Source organism: Astatotilapia calliptera, chromosome 9 (assembly GCF_964374335.1).
Source record: "Astatotilapia calliptera chromosome 9, fAstCal68.1, whole genome shotgun sequence".
Lineage (NCBI taxonomy): Eukaryota > Metazoa > Chordata > Actinopteri > Cichliformes > Cichlidae > Astatotilapia > Astatotilapia calliptera.
The window spans coordinates 3,709,670-3,725,546 of NC_137430.1; the positions used below are offsets into that span (position 1 = coordinate 3,709,670).

General features: G+C 48.9%; 1 protein-coding gene across 1 annotated transcript in view; it reads right to left on the reverse strand.

Annotated features, from left to right (window-relative positions):
- The window catches only part of sspo (SCO-spondin), a 98,343-nt gene that overhangs the window by 22,666 nt on the left and 59,800 nt on the right, over positions 1-15,877 (reverse strand). Inside the window, exons 94-110 of the mRNA XM_080306443.1 lie at positions 15,086-15,238; positions 14,946-14,992; positions 14,687-14,857; positions 14,430-14,606; positions 13,121-13,276; positions 12,921-13,048; positions 12,425-12,564; positions 12,197-12,243; positions 11,916-12,119; positions 10,569-10,730; positions 9,772-9,888; positions 9,524-9,662; positions 9,196-9,392; positions 8,919-9,089; positions 8,565-8,692; positions 8,335-8,489; positions 1,378-1,424 (exon numbers count right to left, since the gene is read on the reverse strand). Coding sequence (XP_080162569.1) covers positions 1,378-1,424; positions 8,335-8,489; positions 8,565-8,692; positions 8,919-9,089; positions 9,196-9,392; positions 9,524-9,662; positions 9,772-9,888; positions 10,569-10,730; positions 11,916-12,119; positions 12,197-12,243; positions 12,425-12,564; positions 12,921-13,048; positions 13,121-13,276; positions 14,430-14,606; positions 14,687-14,857; positions 14,946-14,992; positions 15,086-15,238 — 2,339 coding nt within the window. The remainder of the gene's footprint in view (positions 1-1,377; positions 1,425-8,334; positions 8,490-8,564; positions 8,693-8,918; positions 9,090-9,195; positions 9,393-9,523; positions 9,663-9,771; positions 9,889-10,568; positions 10,731-11,915; positions 12,120-12,196; positions 12,244-12,424; positions 12,565-12,920; positions 13,049-13,120; positions 13,277-14,429; positions 14,607-14,686; positions 14,858-14,945; positions 14,993-15,085; positions 15,239-15,877) is intronic.

The window sequence follows — 15,877 nt, forward strand, 5'->3', positions numbered from 1 at the left end:
ATAAACTTCATCATAGATTTGTTTGTTTTTATTGTGTTTCCAAAATGCATAAAACAGTGGAAACATCAAAGTTTCTGCTGACGGAGCCATTTGTCAACAGCTGCACCTGACAGGAAGTGATGCTGAACTAAGCAACACAGTACAACGCCCAATCAGGTTGTGTCCTATGTTTCCTTTATGCTTCATCGTGGTTTGGTAGGGAGGGAAAAGCAGCACAGACCTGTTTCATTTCTTGCTTTTAAAAGTGTCCAAAGGTCCAGTAGGTGGGTACTGGTGGGTTTGATTCTTACATACTTTCAAATTTGTTTATTGGTCGTGATAGCATTTCACTCACCACCTCCTCTCCTGCAGCGCTGCCAAAACCTCTGAAAACAACATAAAACACTAAGCTGCTTTCTGCCTAACTTACTAATTTTGAATCAAATGTACGGCACCTTTCAGACATTTGTATTTCATGCACTGATGTGACATGTGCGGTAAAACCTTTCTGTGCTAGCTTGACCTGGTTTCCTCAGAATGTTGATGAGTCCTGTTTGACTTTCTACAAGCCGATAAATTACAGCTGTAATATTCTATTCATAGTATAACATTATACTTTTTGTAATGATTTTTCCATGCACCTGTTGGCCAACAATCACATGAGCTGCTTCTTTTTGCTCTTCATGGGCCCAATCAGGCAACATATTCTTATTACTGTTAATAAAGTGCGACAGCACTCCTACAAACATTAGTGCTCATTTTTCTCACAGTTCTTGCCAGACTTTGGTTTTCCTAAACACCCAAACTGAAGTTGTGCGTGAAGCTGTTATCATGATCAATATACTATAAATAACACCTATGGTGAAAAAGGAACTCCCTACAACCAACAGCACAACTGTTGTCTAAGAAGATATTCACAGATACTTCTCTAACCTCTAGTTAGAAAGTATCGCAAGGGCCAGTAAAGTAATGTCTGGACAGATGTGTAAGAAGATGTGTAAGAAGAAACTGCAACTAAAATGTGCAGTACTGTGATTGAAATGAGATCCTCTTTTATTCCACATTAGGATTAATGATACGGTGAGATGGAGAAACAAGCCAAGTTCAAACTGTGATCTGCTCTGGAAGCAAAACCAAAGCTCACATCATGAAATTGTACGTTTATGACACAAAATCCCAGTAATGGCCTGTGTGGACTCTGATTGACGAGACTGTAGCTCAGTTATTTGAGCCAACTGTTGCAGCAGCAGCTGTCCCAACTATAGATAGGTTGACATTTTTATCATGACCCTGCCAGTTCAATCGAAGATTATTGTTGCTGACCGTTGCTTTCATTGCTGAAAGAGAGAGAGGCCCTATAAGGTTCAGGAAATGCAGCTGTGACGAAGCATCACTCACCCTCACAGGGCTCTGAGGTGCAGTTGAACATCCCACCTTGGCACAAGCTGGAAGGAGCGTAAAAAAGTCAAGTGAGTAAAATTAGATGAAAGAAAAGTCGAAGTGAACACGAGGCTGAACCAGCCACACACAGTTGCCTACCAGACCACTGTGAGGGTACGAATTATACATATAATCTTCTATTTCATCCTTTTTTAATATAATTACACATCCACAGCAGTTTAGAGCTGGAACACATAAGAAGCTTAACATTAACTTATTAAAAAGCGGTACAATACAGGACCTTGTGGCAAAGCACAGAGGAAGATGAAAGCTGCTACTACAGCCTCTGTTCTTTTTCTAACGTCGCTCGGTGTTTCACTATGGGGAATCGCCTCGGCGTGACCAACTACGGAAGCTCCAATGACACCACGTCTGTCTATGACAGACCTGTCGAGTCGTGCTCAGGGCTCCGCCCCCTCATACTAACACGGCCGACCAGCTCCTCCTAACTCATTCTCGCTTTCTTCCCGTGAGAAACTACTAACTACTAACTAACTTGATTAGCTGCTTAACAGTTCTCAGGCGTCCCGTGTAGGAGTACGTCGCCGAACACAGTTTTTCCGGTGGCCGTTTGGATCATGCTGAGTAAGTCCTTCGAAAGAAGCGTACTTAGAGTTGCACTGTGGAACAGCAACCGCGTCAGGCGAGCTGTCCCAGCGGTTCCTGGTTTTAGTTAGCGAGGTAGCCGACGTTGTGTGACTCGGGCTAACGCGTTACGGCGAGCTGTTCGTTCAGTGTCCGGCTAGCATTGACTTGTTAGCAGGCCACGAACCACATTAGCGTCTCACTAGCATTAGCTTGTTGGTCGACCTAGGGTTCGGTTAGCATTAAGTCGCTAACGATATTGACTAGCGGAGTGCAGCTAACTTGTCACGACGAGCTGACTCCCGCCGCGGCTAGATCGGATTTAACACCCGCTGCCAGTCCTAGCTACTTACGGGCTAACGTGTCGAGACGAGCCTGGTGTAGCCTAGTCTCACCCCTTTCCGCTAACCAAGTCTACGGCGAAAGAGGCTGCATCCCGCCCGTGCCCCGCATCATGCGGTGCCACCATCTCAGGCAGGGACCCTCATCCAATGTGCATCGTCTGTATGGGTGCCAAGCATGCTCAGGCTTCACTGGCGGACCCTCAGGGATGCCCACACTGTGCTTTGATGCCAGAGAAAGTCCTGGAAAGGAGGCTGAGAGTAGCAGTAACGAACAGTCAGGACCCCTGCCTGTCGGCGGCTACTGCTACGAGCGATATCCGTCATCCGCGAGCCTCCACAAGCTGGGCGGACATGATGGCAGAAGAATCCACGCTCATGCCCCCATCGTTCGAGGACCTCCTCGATCAAAACGTGGGCGAGCCGGGTGGCGAGGACGCGGAGGGCGATGTCGACTCCGACCTCCTCGACCTGGAGGACATGGATGAGGAACAGGAGGATGACTCTACCTTTCCTCCCCAGCAGTCCAGGCCACCGAGTGGGGCTGAAGTTGCACCCCTGGTGGACAGCAATTTGTACGAGGTCTGCAAATGGGCTGCTGCCAAGCTAGGCATCCCATGGCCAGCCGCCCAGGATGCCGAAGGGGCAGAATGCAACCTGTATGACGGCAAGAGGCTCCCACCAGCCTTGCCACCATCGAAGCAGCTTCTGCCAGCAGTCCCGGCCTGCATGAAAGAAATGAGTCGCTATTGGTCAAGCCCTTTTAAAAGCAAGCTTCCGACCAAGGGCTGCTCTAAGCTTGAGATCCAGGGGATGGGTGAACTGGGGCTGACCGAACCCCCAGCAGTGGAGCCTTCAGTGGCGTATCACCTTCACCCTAACCGCAGGGCAATCTCAGCTTCTTCTAGCATTTCTTTGCCCAACAAGACAGATCACCTCACGGCATCTATTTATCAAAGGACATACAAATATGCTGCACAGTCAGTGTGCTCGCTTAATGCAGTCACACTGCTATCAGCATATCAGGCAGAAATTCTGGAAGACATGGGCCGTCAGCTTGACTCGGGTTCCCAGAACCCAGTCCTCTGGGATGAAATCTGTGTGGTTAATGATCTCATTCTTCGCTCCTCCAGGGGAGCAGTCCAAGGGTGTGGCCGCGTTATGGGCCTTGCAGTCTCGGGTGAGAGAGCCTTGTGGCTAAACCTGTCAGGCCTAGGTGATGCTCAGAAGGCTGAGGTCATGGATGCAGCCTATGACCCAACCAAGGGTCTCTTTGGCCCAGCCCTGGAGAGAATGAGAGAAACAAGCACCCGCAGAAAGCAGGAGGGAGAAGCATTCAACCTCTGCTTACCCAGAAAACCTAACTCTCAGCCCCAGCAGGTGCCAAGAGCTGGCTTTGCAGCAACAGCAGCAGCTGTGAGAGGGAGACAGAGTGGGGTCAGAATGCAGAGAGGAGCAGGAGGCCAGCAGGGTGCCCACCAGGCCAAGGTAGAGAACCGAAGACCTTGGGGCAAGCATTCCTTTGCAGCAGTTGCTGCAAAGGACAAGCCGTCAGACCCCGGAGGGGAAAAAGAAGCGGTCAGCCTAGCAGCACACCTGCAGCATTCTGTGTCACCCCTATTTTCTTCCCCAAAGAGAAGGAAGGTGTTAGAAGGGGTAACCAAATCACTCCAAAGTTCAGGGTCTCCGGAAGTTTCCAGTTCACCAGGAGCACCCTCTCAGTCTCCTCCTCCAGTTCAGGGAGGACAGACTTGTGGACAAATGGCGCAGTGTCACCAAACACTTCTAAGCACTCTGTCTGTGTCACCAAGCACTGCCCAGAGTCACCAGACACTTCACTGTGGTTTGGGGGTAACAAAAGAAATAAAACGTGCATTTCTGCAGCCAGGCAGTTTGCCAAGGGCAGAATGTCCCCCCAGTTTCAAAATAAAAGCAAAAGAAAATCACTGCAATTTTTCTTTGTTCCCAGCGGGGGGAGCTCACGCTCTTCCCGAGGGGGAGAGCCCCAACTCCTTCCGGGAGACAGGGGTGACGTCACGCTACCGCGTCTTCAGAGGCCCGCTCGCAGCGCGGCTGGAGCGGTGGCGCGCATGCGCAGTTCATCCCTGGGTCTCGTCAACCATTTCCCATGGTTACAGACTACAGTTTGCGGCAAAACCCCCGAGATTCGGTGGAGTGTTAGCTTCTGTGGCCAGTCGCGATTCAGCGAATGTGCTGGAGGAGGAAATATCCTCCCTGTTACACAAACAGGCGGTCGGAGCGGTTCCGAGCGAAGAAGCTCAGCAGGGCTTTTACTCCCGCTATTTCCTCATCCCGAAAAAGGACGGAACGTCGCTCCGCCCTATTCTGGATCTGCGTGTGTTAAACAAGCATTTGAGAAAGTACACGTTCAGAATGCTCACACACAAGACGCTTTGTCGCTCAATTCACACAGGCGATTGGTTTGTTACAATCGACCTATCAGACGCATATTTTCACATCGCCATTTATCCTCCACACAGGAAATATCTCACGTTCGCTTATCAGAGCGTAGCGTACGAGTTTCAAACTATCCCATTCGGGCTATCCTTAGCTCCAAGGGTGTTTAGCAAACGTGTGGAGGCAGCGCTGTCTCCGTTAAGGAACAGCGGCATCAGAATATTCTCTTACATAGACGATTATCTAATATGCTCACGATCGCGAGAGCAGGCGATCAAAGACTCCGAGGTGGTGGTGAATCACCTCACGGAGCTTGGGTTCACAATCAACCTGGAAAGGAGCCACTTGGAACCCGCACAGTCTACAGAGTATCTGGGGCTCAGAATAGACTCCATCTCTTATCGCACTTTCAGAGCGGAGGATCGCATCCTTCACTCACTGTCTTTCCCGTTTTCAGCTGGGAAAGTCGTGCGGTTCCGACTCTGTCTCCGCCTCCTCGGCCTCATGGCCTCGGTGATATCGGTGGTACATTTGGGGCTGCTTATGATGAGAGATTTTCAGCGGTGGGTCGCTTCTCTGCAGCTGTGCCCTCGCCGACATCTCAATCGTGGTGTAAAAATAATGCAGCCGTGTATCGCGGCTCTCCGGCCTTGGAGGAGCCCGACAGCTCTCGCGGCGGCGGTACCTCTCGGGGCAGTATCATCCAGGGTGACGCTGACCACAGATGCATCCCTGTCAGGTTGGGGTGCGACTATGATGGGCAGAGCAGTGAATGGCGTTTGGTCACAGAGGCTCGCTCTGAATCACATAAATGTGCTGGAGCTCCACGCGGTGCTCCATTTTCTGCCGTATCTCCGGGGTCAACATGTTTTAGTGAAAACAGACAACTCCACTGTAGTTGCTTATATCAACCGCCAGGGCGGCACCCGTTCCCGGCAGCTACACAGGTTAGCCAGGGAAATAATTATGTGGAGCAGCACTCGGCTCCTCTCCCTTCGGGCAACTCACGTGCCAGGAATTCTGAACAGGGGGGCGGACCTCCTGTCCAGAGGAAATCCACTGTTCGGAGAATGGAGGCTTCACCCAAAGGTGGTGGAGCAGATTTGGCAGAGATACGGCCGGGCTGCCGTAGATCTCCTCGCCTCACGAGAAAACACACAGTGCCCCCTGTTTTTCTCCCTGTCAGACGCACACGCGCCACTGGGCGTGGATGCGCTGGCCCATCCTTGGCCAAAAACTCTGCTGTATGCTTTCCCTCCCCTCAGCCTGATCTCCCCAACACTGATCAGAGTGAGGGATCAGGGGCTGTCTCAGATTTTAATAGCTCCACGGTGGCCATCCAAACACTGGATAGCAGAAATCATCCAGCTTCTGGTGGACGAGCCATGGCCACTCCCCATCCGCAGGGACCTACTGTCTCAGGCGCAGGGGGAGATATACCATCCCCATCCAGACCAGGTTGCTCTCTGGGCCTGGCCCGTGAAAGGTGGAATTTGAAGGCAGCAGGCATGCCTCCGAAGGTTATTGAAACCATTCAGAATGCCAGAGCCTCCTCCACTCGTTCCATTTACAGCAGTAAATGGTGTGTTTTTGAAGAGTGGTGCCATGAAAAGCAGATTATCCCTTTTCAGTGTTCAGTGGTGGAGCTGTTGTGTTTTCTTCAAGACTTGCTGGACAAAAGGAAAGCTTTTTCCACTATAAAGGTCTATTTAGCAGCTATTTCAGCCTGCCACGTGGGGTTTGGTGATAAACCTGCTGGGCAGCACCCCCTTGTATGTCGCTTCATGAGAGGGGTGCGTCGAACGCTCCCAGTTTCTAGACCACCGGTCCCTTTATAGGATCTGTCAGTCGTTTTAGACGCCCTCTCCCACCACCCCCTTGAGCCTATTGGGGCAGTGGGGTTGAAGTTTCTCTCTCTTAAAACCACTCTGCTGTTGGCTCTAACCACAGCCAAGCGAGTTAGTGAATTACGGGCTCTGTCTATTCACCCCTCTTGTCTACAGCTGGCCCCGGACTCACTAAAGCACTCCTGAGGCCTAACCGAGCCTAAAGTGCTGGAAATGTCATACAGGTGCTCTACAGTAGAGCTCCTGGCTTTTCACCCCCCTCCATTCTCTTCAGAGAGGGAGCAGAGGCTGAACACTTTGTGCCCTGTCCGGGCCTTGGGGACTTATGTTGACAGAACAGCTGGATTCAGGAAGTCGGATCAGCTGGGCCTCCCCTCACAAGGGCAGGCCCGTATCACGCCAGAGGCTAGCTCATTGGATTGTAGAGGCCTTAGCTCTGGCTTATAGCTGTAAGGGCTTGCAGCCCCCCCCCCCCCCCCCCCCCGGGACTCCGAGCTCACTCCACTAGGGGTGTGGCCACATCCTGGGCGTTGTTCAGAGGTGTATCAGTCCAGGATATTTGTGCGGCAGCAAGCTGGGCTACGCCGCACACGTTTGTCCGGTTTTATCGGCTGGATGTTGCACAGTCATCCCTGGCTCAGACGGTGCTGGATTCTGGTGCCTCAGGTTCGACCTGAGATCCTGGAGTAGCACTGGAGAGTAGCTTCGGGAGCTGGCGCAATCCGGGAGTGGGCCATGTCTCCCATAGTGAAACACCGAGCGAAGTTAGAAAAAGAACGTTGGGTTACTTAACGTAATCCCTGGTTCTTTGATAACAGAGTGAGGTGTTTCACCAACACTTCCCTCCTTGCTTAGGCACGGAAAGAAATCTGCTTGGAATGAGTTAGGAGGAGCTGGTCGGCCGTGTTAGTATGAGGGGGCGGAGCCCTGAGCACGACTCGACAGGTCTGTCATAGACAGACGTGGTGTCATTGGAGCTTCCGTAGTTGGTCACGCCGAGGCGATTCCCCATAGTGAAACACCTCACTCTGTTATCAAAGAACCAGGGATTATGTTAAGTAACCCAACGTTTTCTTTTAATTAAAGCAAAAATAGACAGTTGGATAAAATCGACCTGACTCGGGCAGAAATGATGTTCATGAACAAGGTACCAGTCATTTAACTGACTTTATTTATGGTGTGTCTCTTTATTCTGAAGAAATACTGAAGAAAATGTAGCAAATGTAACGTTAATTGCTACAATTAAATGTCTTGGATCAAAATGAAACACAACAATGAATAAAACATACATTTCTTTGGGTTGGAATATTGTTAGAAACATTAGAAAAAAAATCAAATCATCGGTCGAGTCATTTTTAAACTGCGCAGCGTGGATGCACTGCTTCTTCCACAGTGCTGTTTTACTCTACTCGAGCACTCTGCATCGTTTAATCTCCCATTTGTGCACTTTTCACTGTGTCTGAGTGCTTTCTGTCTAAAATTCACACAAAATCTTACTCTAATGAACACATCAGGAGCAACTGGGGATTCAACATCTTGCCCAAGGATACCTGAGCAGCTATTGAACCACCAACCTTCTGATTAGTAGCTGACCTGCTCTACATCCTGAGCCAGAGCCAGCCCGGAAATGTAAGAGCCACATATTACAGTTTTACAGCCGTTGGTTCAACTGCCTACAACACGACTCAGTGAATGACTGGACCACACCAACAGTAGCAGATCACCATGTATTGCAGAGGTGCTGGATGGCCGCTCCCGGGGGCAGCAGAGCTTCCGTGAAGTACTCGGAGCTGACATTCCAGCTTTGAAAATCAGCCGGCAAAGAGAGCGGCGAACAGGGACAGTCAGCGTGAGCCACACAGGAGCCCCTGTGCAACACCTGCAAAGGGCACGATGACACAATCAGTTAGGACTCACATCTGCTGTCCAACCACACACACACACACACACACACCTGTCCAGGAGGGCATGTGCACCCCGGCGTGCAGGGTCCAGGTAAACACTGAGTGTGTGGCCACAAGTCCTGGCAGGTATACGGACAGGAAGCTGAACAGTCACTGGACACCTGCGTGCCGGGACACTCTGCAGGAACATAAAGCAAATGACCTCACCTGTAACAGGTCGGCGTGCAGACATGTGCGCTGATATATTTACTTCGTATTCACTTTGTTTGTTATGATTAATATAACTGTAAACATCACTCGTTAGGACTTTGATGAGCTGACTGACAACAGTTTCACATCATTTGAACTCAAGTGGTATCTCTCAGTAGACACACAAAGTGCGCAGTGTTGTGTGCTTGTGTTACCGGGCAGGCAGCTGTTGGTGTTACAGACAACGTGCTGTTCAAGTGGCCCGACACAGGCTGTCCCACCGGGCTCTGGCTCTCGAAGGACCGTCTTGTTCCGCAATGACAACCCACCGTCACAGGAGGCGCTGCACTCGCTCCAGGCCGACCACTCACTCAGAAAACAACCCGCTGCAAAGAGAGGTGGCGAGTTAAGCAGAGATTAAGGAGGTAAGGGGACGCCAGACTTGCAGGTAAAATCTCAGGATCTTGGCTGGATATTTTTTCTATGTCCGACCTGGACACGACGGCAGATCACAGATTTCTGTTTGCGTGACTTCGGCACAGGGCGGGCCGCCCTCTGTGTCCTGGCAGCGGCGCGTCCTGGTTCTCCGGCCTCGCTCACATGAAGCTGAGCAGGCGCTCCATGGACTCCAGGGCTCATAAACTGGACAGGGAAGCTTGGAGCACACCACCGTGCCATGCTCACACACACTGCACACGGAGGGGCGTTACGAGAAGTGAGACGGAGCAAAGTTTATGAACTAAACGCTACAAAAATTTGAAAAACTGCTTTATTAATCCCAACTATGACCATACTTCAGCTCACAGAAAGCAGTTCTCACCAGGTGTTACAGTCCACAGTAAACTCCTCTTCAGGGAGGAACTCCAGCGTCCCGTTGCCTGATGGGATACCACAACGACATTCTGTCACTGGCACGCAGCGGCCATCTTGCAACAGCTGTCCTTCTGGACACCGACAACCTGAGGAGACAAAAACCAAAAAAAGAGACGGAAAAGTAAAGAAACACAGAGAAACAATGGATTTCACGTAATGAAAGTCTAATATTAGGAAGATGTTATCCATGGTTACCCGGGTGACAGGCTCCTTGGAGACACTGCACATGCTCCCATAGGTCAGTGCAGCTGCGAGGACACTTGTTGGCACAGCTGTCCTGGGAGGCTCGATCCCTGTCCTCACAGCGCTCACCTGAAAAAGCAAAGAAAACCATGCCTGCGCTGCAAAATGTGACCTGACGTAGAAACAGAGTTCAGCACGGTGGTGGTGTGATGTGTGCGGCTTGTAGCTGTAGCTTTGTGACAGACAGATAATCGTAAGGACAAAGTTTTGTCTTCAGTCTGATTTAGTCTTTTAGTACATCCTGATTTGTTTTATTTCAAACAGCTTCAGAACTAATGGAACTTCCTATAAAATTCTTCTTTTTAAGCTGTAAAGACGTTTGGTTAGAAATTCATTGAATCGGATCATTTTCCTCTGTGTGTCGTTTTATATACGTTTTACTTGTACGTCTGATTTCCTCTCACTTCTTTCCAAGAATGTGCAGAAGTTCCTTCAGCTGCTGAAAAGAAACACTAATGACTTTGCATTAGTTCAAAGTGAAAACACACAAATGTGTTTCTAACAAACCACGCTGACACAAACAACATGATCATCTCTGTCCGGCTCAGCCTCGAAGCCTTCGAGGAAAACATTTTCACTGCGTGTACCAAAACTTCCAACAGCCTTAATTTTTAGGGGCTTTTGCAGTCATCTCCATTCACATATATATCAACAAATTGTGTAACTAATGTTATCTTTGGAACTGAACTTATGAACTACACCACTGATGTTGCCTGTTGGCTTTGCTCTCTTTTTAAGCTCACATGTACCTGGGCAGAGGGCCGTGTTGCATCCTTGGGTCTGGGTCTCTTGGCTCCTACACTGGGGTCCTGCAGGAGAGGCCAGGGGCTGTCTGTAGCGCTGCCTGACTCCACCGCTGCACGGCTCAGCACACGCTGTCCAAGCACTCCACCCACTCCACTGACACACATCTAGGAGAGCAGAGTGACTATCATAACTAACCTAACCTTGGTATTATCCGCATTAACAGACTGACAGTGACAAATACAGAAACTTTAAGTGTTTCGTTTTAGATGATGACGACAGAGCGACAAACACAATGTGTTTATTTGCTGTATGATTTATAAGTAAGAGACATTTTAGTTTGTTCTTGCTGAGCAGTATTTACTCACTATGACCAAGAACCAGGCTTCAGTTGTTTGACATGCAAATTAAGCTGGGACAGCAGTCATTCAGAGCCATTCGTGTATAAAAAATGGATGGATGACAGAGTTAAATTTGAGCTGAATCATCCTTTGCACGCACATAAAAGCAAAGCTAACCACACATGAGCATTTAACCTGTCCTTTTCTTCTCCTTTGGGGAATAAAGTGAGTCAGAATAGCAGGAAAAGCCCATTTTGCACTGATTAAGGCCTCTTAACTGTCTGCTGATGGCAGCTGTGACTGACACACAGTAAACATTTTCCCTCAGAGACTCCACATGTCAGAATGACATCGCTCTCGTCACTGGATCCAAAACTACATACATTTATTTAATACACTGAAACAGTTTAAAGGTTTGCCTGTTTATGACTTGGACATTATCGGTGTCTGCAGTCGTTTATTCCTCGCTGTGTGTGAGACTCCAACTGTCTTTATTTAGATGAAAAGAATATGCTTTGAAGTGCACGCATTTATTTCAAAACACAATCACCCCCCTTTCCTTTCCAGAGAAAACCGCGCTGCAGTCATTTCATCACCCTCTGACCGACTGTGTAATTCATTTTTTTCTTTGGAGCCGTGCTCGTCGAGCCCTGACTCATTCACCCACTGTTTGCATGCAATCTGTGTCAAACTTTTACTGAGAGGGTCTCAGACAGAGCACAACTGTGGTGCCCACAAACACCCAGACCCTGTGGAGGAGGTGCAGTTTGTGCAGTTTGTTTATGGTGTGAACGTCCTCCAACCTCAATCCGACCCAACTTCCAGGTGCACAGTGCAAGTTTGACCTAAAAGAATCTTGCAAAGGTCAGTATGAGTTTGCAGACAGCAGTAAAATCTCTAACATAACACAGAACATTTACTTTTGCTGCTCTCTCCTCAGTGACATCTGGCCAATAAGACAACTGAATCCTCTGACACGAAACAAACTCTTGGTGTGAGCATCTTTGTTACCTCTGCAGATGTTAGCATCTGGACATGGCCTCTCCTCTACCAGCAGTCCTGGACACTGGCTCTCCTCCTCTTTAGAGACTGGAAGACCAGAATCCAGGTCCAAACAGGCTCGAAAGCGCCTCTGGATCGACACCATCTGCGAGCTGTTGTGCTGCAGCACGCAGGGAGAGCACCGAGTCCAGCCCGACCACTCGCTGAGGACGACTGAAAGAAGGAGAGAAAGAAAGATTCAGGTTCACCGTGTTTACAGAGAACCTCGTTTTATTACTCTGCTCTCTTACCTTCACATTCTCTCATGTCGCACTGCAAACTCCCATCGTGACAAAGACTGGAGGACAGAGAAGTCAACAAAACGGACAATAATAACAACCTGTCACAGCCCAGGCAGCATAAAAGACAAACTGCACACACAAGCTGGGAATCACAAAGAAAGAGCAGAGAGTGACGACAACACTGTGAGAAAACATTCATGTCTCTATCAGCAACAGGGGCTGATAGAGACAACTGACCAGGTACTGCAGCCTATGGTGACCGTGGCCCCCTGTGGGACGGTGACAGGCGTGGGTGGATCTCCTGGAGCTTGGTGCTGCAAGTGGATGCAGCCACATTCCTCTGGAGGAACACAGCTCCCATTATACTGCAGCAGGCCCTGGAAGGAAAAACACACATCTCAGAGGAAAGAAGAAACAGCGCAGCGATCGGATCTGTGTCTTGGTCATAAAGTACAGCACATTTGTCCTGTGTTGTGCTCAAATCACGTGCATTGAGATGCATCAATGTAGAATTCATACTTCAGGCAAACGTGCTGTTTGAAGCAGCTTAAGATCCAAAAACCAAACCAACAAAACGCAGCTGTTAACACGTGTTGCATTATTTGCTAATCATATTTGTTCTTAATGACCAGAAATCAAAGCAAAACCTCCAAAGGCAAAGTGCGTCTTACTGTATCCTACTGGTAGTGTCCAAAAATCATAATTAAACTCAGCAGCGTTCATTAAAACTCACCTGTGGACAGTAACAGCCAGGTGTGCACTCGCTGACACCCAGACACAGATCTTCACGGCCACGCAGTTCACACTGCTTCTCACAGGGAGCGCCACACGACGAGTACACAAACGGGGCTTCGCAGACTTCTAGCAGGAAAACACATGAAGAGGTGTAGGACCAGAGTGCAGCTTAAGCAGCTCTAAGGGTAATGAACTCACCATCACAGCGGCTGAGACCGCATGCCCGGCTCTGCGTTTCCACAGGAGTGCACTGTTGGCCCCTGGTGGGTGAAGAGAGCGCTACACGGTAACGCTGCTGCCTCTGGGACGCACAGGAACACTGAGACCAAACGCTCCACGCTGACATGGGACAGCCTGCCAAAGCAACGAAAACATTCAAGTGCGATTCACGAGCGCTTGATGTCATCTGTGAGTCGCTTCAACACACAGTCGGCTCTTCAGTTAATCGCATACTATGGCATAATTTTAGAAGTCAAATACCTGCCCACCCTCTTCTACACTGGCTTCAAAAAGTGAAGCACAATAAAAAGATGAAAGTCAGTGAATCTCAAACAGTCTGGAAGCTTCTCACAGTCTAACACAGGTTTGAATGCGAGGCTCCAAAGCTCTGTGTAGCTCTACTTGTGCTATTTTCTCTCATATTTCACATACTTCACTTCCTGCCCTTGTGTATTTCCTGCCCGCCCTCATTTCTTCTGCCAGATCATCTTTTCCCAATTTGCCCGGTGTTCCAGGATTTGTTGGTAGCATTAGTAATGTTAAGGGTCCGATTTGTTTTCTGTGACACCGATACCCTGTACACTGAGCTCTGTTCACTTAGTAGAGGCTGTACCTACCTGTCCAGCTTCACTCAATAAAACCTGCAATGCACATGTGTGCAACACAGAAATCAGCAGATGGACAAGTGAAGTTAGTTTGACTGATTTAATATTCTCTGTGGCAAACATCTGCAATCTGTGTCCTATTAGCTCCAGCAGTGTGAAACAGACTGGGATCAACCACTAAAACATTTTTTGCATATGTGACTTAACTCTTATTTTGCGCAGCTGTAACTTTACTGCACGGCTTCGTCCTGCGGTGTGAGATACAGCTCAGCAGGTTGCATATATGAAATATATTCCTTCAACAGAAAATCTATACCATACTAAGTCACTATGGAGACCTAATAATGCAATGTGACGCTAAAAAACAAAGATCCAATAAACCCTTTAATGTCACTCTGTGGTTCCCCAGTCTAGTCTCTAATGTTGTGTCCCTACATGTACTCTGGTCTGTGCCCATATAGCTCATTACCTAATAATATATTAGAATAACTCTGTGTTCATCAGTAACAGTCACTGCAACTATGTCCAATCGTTTAATGAGCTCAGCTGAAGTTCCTCTAATTACAATGGCTTCTCAGAAATGCTGAAGACACACAGAGCCGTCAGCTGTTCAGAGACAAACAGCACAAACAGCGATCGTGGCTGTTAGTCTGGCTTCAGTGCTGCCAGCATGACTCTTGTACCTGGACAGGGCTGTTTGTAGCACAGCTGCGTCTCCACGCGGTTCCTCTCAGCCTCGATCTCAGGGGGACACGCCGCATCTCCTCCCTGCTCGCACACACACGCCCTGTGTCGTGATACAGACCCCGCCCCGCACGTCTGGGAGCACGGTGACCAAGGAGACCAAGGGCAAAGGTCATCTGTTGATACAAGAGTAAATGAAATTCCCTTTGATTGGAGAGAATATGTGGCTTTTCTTTCCTTGCCTTAAGATACAGACCCAGGCACGGAGGGGTCTGACAGTCCTGTGTTTCTTTCTCTGGCCCGCTGCAGTGAGAACCATTGTTTCGTGGTGGGGGGTTGATGCAGGCGCGGGTTCGAACATGTGTGCCCCGACCACAAGTCGCTGAGCAGTCAGACCACACCGACCAGGGGGTCCAAGCACCGTCCACTGGAAACAGCACAAAGGATTTTCACAACTTTCTTTGCAAGGACTTCAAACATCTGCGACACTCTTTCACAGAAACACGGCGACGCACCTCTGCAGTCGATGTCTTGGCAGAAAACTCCCTCTGGAGTGCACGTGCTAGAAGAAACACAGGCAGAGCTTCCAGCACAGTATCACTGACATTTCATTTTTGTCATTAACATCCATATCCTCTGTCCTTATCTAACGCACCATTGTTTACATTCTCCTTGGAGCCAGGTGTCACCCACACTGAGCGTCTGGTTGTCAAGGAGACAGAGAGGCGGGCAGGTTCCTGGACTGCAGGGTCTGTGCTGGACCTCCTCAAAGTGGCAACGTGTTCCCTCGGTGTCTGGGGTCAGAGACCTGGCACATAACACGAACAGCAGGTAATCACAGTGGAATACACCGAAAACCAGTTTAATACCACTGCATGTATTTATATCCACAGATACACTGCAGAACCAAAGACCATGAACCAACCATCACGCTCTTTTCACGTTTCATATATTTAAGATTCACAGTCAGGGTTCAGAAAACCATCAGCCTTTAGGTGCTCTGAAAACTGCAGCGCAGGATCCAGTCCAGAATAACCTCTACCCCCATGCTGTGAGACTGAAACTCTGGCTCCGCCCCCTAACCTACTAGACTCCATTATTGTTTACATTGCTGATTTACTGTGGTAGCAGGAAGCCTGGATCACTAATCTGTTACTCCGTGACTGCTTTCATATGTGATTTAAAGTGTTAAATGTATCTTATGTTATTTGTAAATTCTAAGATTTGGAATTAGCATTGAGAACTTGCAGTACCATGGAAACGAAGCTATTTAACTATCCATCAGCAAATTCATTCTTTTGAAAGAAATGCTTTCAGCAAGTGACGCTCCGGCTCCCGCAGAGCCCCGATTTTATCTCCTGACACGGACAAAAGACAGACGACAGAGTTAATCGTCACACTGACTCAGACAACTCGAATCAACTTTATCCTTAATTCAGCAATTACA